The following is a 2901-nucleotide window of genomic DNA, read 5'->3' as shown; positions in this document are numbered from 1 at the left end:
TCACTTAATTTCCGTTTTATTTAATATAGGCTATATAGGCAGTTCTGGATAAAAATACAATTTTACGCCATTTTACGAAAAGCTTGTGATAAGCGTTTCCATCTGACTCCACTCGTGTTAGTACCTGAATAATAATCTGAGCAAGACTCGGTGTTCAACATCTCAGCAGGTTATGATAGTAAATATAACCTAAACAGGCATTTTGGCTATATATTCATTACCATATTACATTATTGGACAATGAAACTTTTCAGCACAAGAATTACTTTTACTTTTTTTTTTTTTTTTTTTTTGACTGGCGGATAGATGCAATACAGGAGACCACGCTACACGTGCATCCCAATCATCAATACCAGCAACTTTCGCATAAACATCGAGATATGTAGGCATCGTGTGGCACAATGCACTGCAAAAATATCTGTTTTAACAAGCCACTAACATTAAAAAACGTTTTATCTGTTTCTAAAAGCCTGGGCCGAAATGAATACTTCTCCAGTGCAAGTGTTTTAGGTCATATTAATACTTCTTGATCTCTTAGAAACCCTCAAAACACGTGAATCTACACTGGAAACGAGTAGAATTCTAATTTGCCTAAAATAAAAAAGGATAAATGACTTGTTAAAACGGACTTTTACGCAGCGTTCATCCACAGATATGGACGGACAAATTACGATCGGCTATATAGAAAAATAATATTTTAGCTACTGTTTCTTCATGCTCCATAAATGATCCACCCCGGAGTCCATTTACACTTCTGTGAAGATCTTTTTGATGTTCACGCAGTTCTGGTTGTTCTCGGTGGTGAAGTTGGCCTGTTTGGACGCACTGTTGATGCCCTCCTCTCTCACCATGTACTCAGACTTGCTGGGGGATGAGGAGCTGCACGACCTCCTCAGCTCCTCCAGGGGGAGGTGCTCACAGCTGCTTGTGTGCACGTACTGTGGCTGCTCCTCTCCATCAGTCTCTCTGTGGTAAAAGTAGTTGAAATTGGACACAATCACTGGCACGGGTAAGGCAATGGTCAGCACGCCTGCTATTGCGCACAGGGACCCCACTATTTTCCCACCAATGGTCACCGGAAGCATGTCTCCATATCCCACTGTGGTCATGGTTACCACTGCCCACCAAAACGCATCGGGGATGCTGGTGAAACTGGACGAGGGCTCGTCTGCTTCTGCAAAGTAAACAGCGCTGGAGAAGAGAATAACTCCGATGAAAAGGAAAAATATGAGCAAGCCGAGCTCCCTCATGCTGGCCTTGAGGGTCTGTCCCAAAATCTGAAGTCCCTTTGAGTGCCGTGACAGCTTGAAAATGCGAAAGACCCTCACCAGTCTGATCACCCTCAGGATGGCGAGGGACATCGCCTGCTGGCCGCTGTTGGGCTCGTTCTCGGCCAGCTCAGTCCCCAGAGTGATAAAGTAGGGGATTATAGCGACGACGTCAATGATATTCATGATGTTTTTGGAGAAGGAAGTTTTGCTGGGGCAGGCGAAAAACCTGACAAGCAACTCGAAAGAGAACCATATGATGCACAGAGTCTCTATCACAAAGAAGGGGTCTGTGAACAGGCTTTGCAGGTGGAGAGCAGTGCCATTGATCACAGGTAGCACGAAGGATTGGTCTCCCTCTTCTCGAAATTCCGGCAGAGTCTCCATGCAGAAAATAACAATTGAAATCAAAATAACAAGCACTGAGACGATGGCTATCCCGCGTGCTGGCCCAGAGCTTTCAGGATACTCAAACAAAAGCCAAACCTGCTTTTGGAAATCACGCTTGGGCAACACGCGCTCCTCTTCTTTTATAAACCCTTCATCGTCGCGGAATTTCTCCATGGCCTCCTCTCCGAGTTGATAAAACCTGATCTCCTCGGAGAAAATATCAATGGGGACGTTAACAGGTCTCCGTATGCGCCCCCCTGACTGGTAGTAGTACAGGATGGCATCAAAGCTGGGTCTGTTCCTGTCAAAGAAGTACTCGTTCCTCAGTGGATCAAAGTAGCGCATCCTTTTCCTGGGGTCCCCCAGCAGCGTGTCTGGGAACTGGTTGAAAGTTTTAAGTTGCGTCTCGAAGCGTAAACCCGAAATGTTGATCACCACCCTCTCGCAGCATCCCTGGCGGCCGCGCTCGTATCGATCCGCCGACAGGTGAGGCGCGGAGAGCACGGCGGACTCCTCCAGCATGTTTTCCACCGTCATGACGCCCTTCTCCATCTCGGCATAGCCCCAGTTGTCAGACGCGCTCCTGGCCCTGTGTCTGACGGACGAGGGCGACTGGTTCACACTGTAGGTCTGGTCATCCATGCAGGTGGTCTGGAGGGGCAGAGTGCGCCACGCCTCTCTCAGCCAAAGCCTACAGCTTTGGAGAGCTGAGGTCGACGCCGCTTAAATCTCTTCTAGCCATCACCCGTCACCGCGTCTCCACACACTGAGCGCTGCACTCCCATCTGCCTTTTTTTTTTTTTTTTTTTTTGAAAACACGTCGGTACCCGCCCACGGCGCGCATATGTCTGACATACGTCCACAACACGGCCAGTCGGAAAAGAACTTGACAGTTCACGTCGAGCACACGCCTTCATTAAAGAAAAACACTTGTGGGAATCACATCCACACCTGTTTGATCCAAGTTCGATCATTTCTCCGTGAGCACGTGGAGATCTATTGTCACATTGTTTAAATGCACATTTAGTGGTATTTAAAGGGCAGCTAGTGTTTGCTTCAAGTAAGAACGAAAAGAACAGAAAAACAGACATTCCGGAGGGAAATCAGCTCCGTCTCTGTCACTGTGCGTCTGGGAGAAAAGTGATTGTGTCTAACACCTTTGACACAGACCAAACAACGCTGTCACCTGTCATTGCTTCACTTTCCCCACAGAATCTGAGCTGGTGAAATCCGGTTTTGCGGG

General features: G+C 47.3%; 1 protein-coding gene across 1 annotated transcript; it reads right to left on the bottom strand.

The window, feature by feature from the left end:
- On the bottom strand, positions 1 to 2420 carry kcna3a (potassium voltage-gated channel, shaker-related subfamily, member 3a). Its single transcript, XM_076741796.1, has one exon. The coding sequence runs from the start codon at positions 2298 to 2300 to the stop codon at positions 747 to 749; it is 1554 nt and encodes a 517-aa protein (XP_076597911.1). The 5' UTR covers positions 2301 to 2420; the 3' UTR covers positions 1 to 746.
- Between the last annotated feature and the right edge of the window lie 481 nt (positions 2421 to 2901).

This window comes from Chaetodon auriga, chromosome 2, assembly GCF_051107435.1.
Source record: "Chaetodon auriga isolate fChaAug3 chromosome 2, fChaAug3.hap1, whole genome shotgun sequence".
Taxonomy (NCBI): Eukaryota; Metazoa; Chordata; class Actinopteri; order Chaetodontiformes; family Chaetodontidae; genus Chaetodon; species Chaetodon auriga.
Note: the sequence above shows the minus strand (reverse complement) of the source record. Positions and strands in the feature narration are given on the sequence as shown.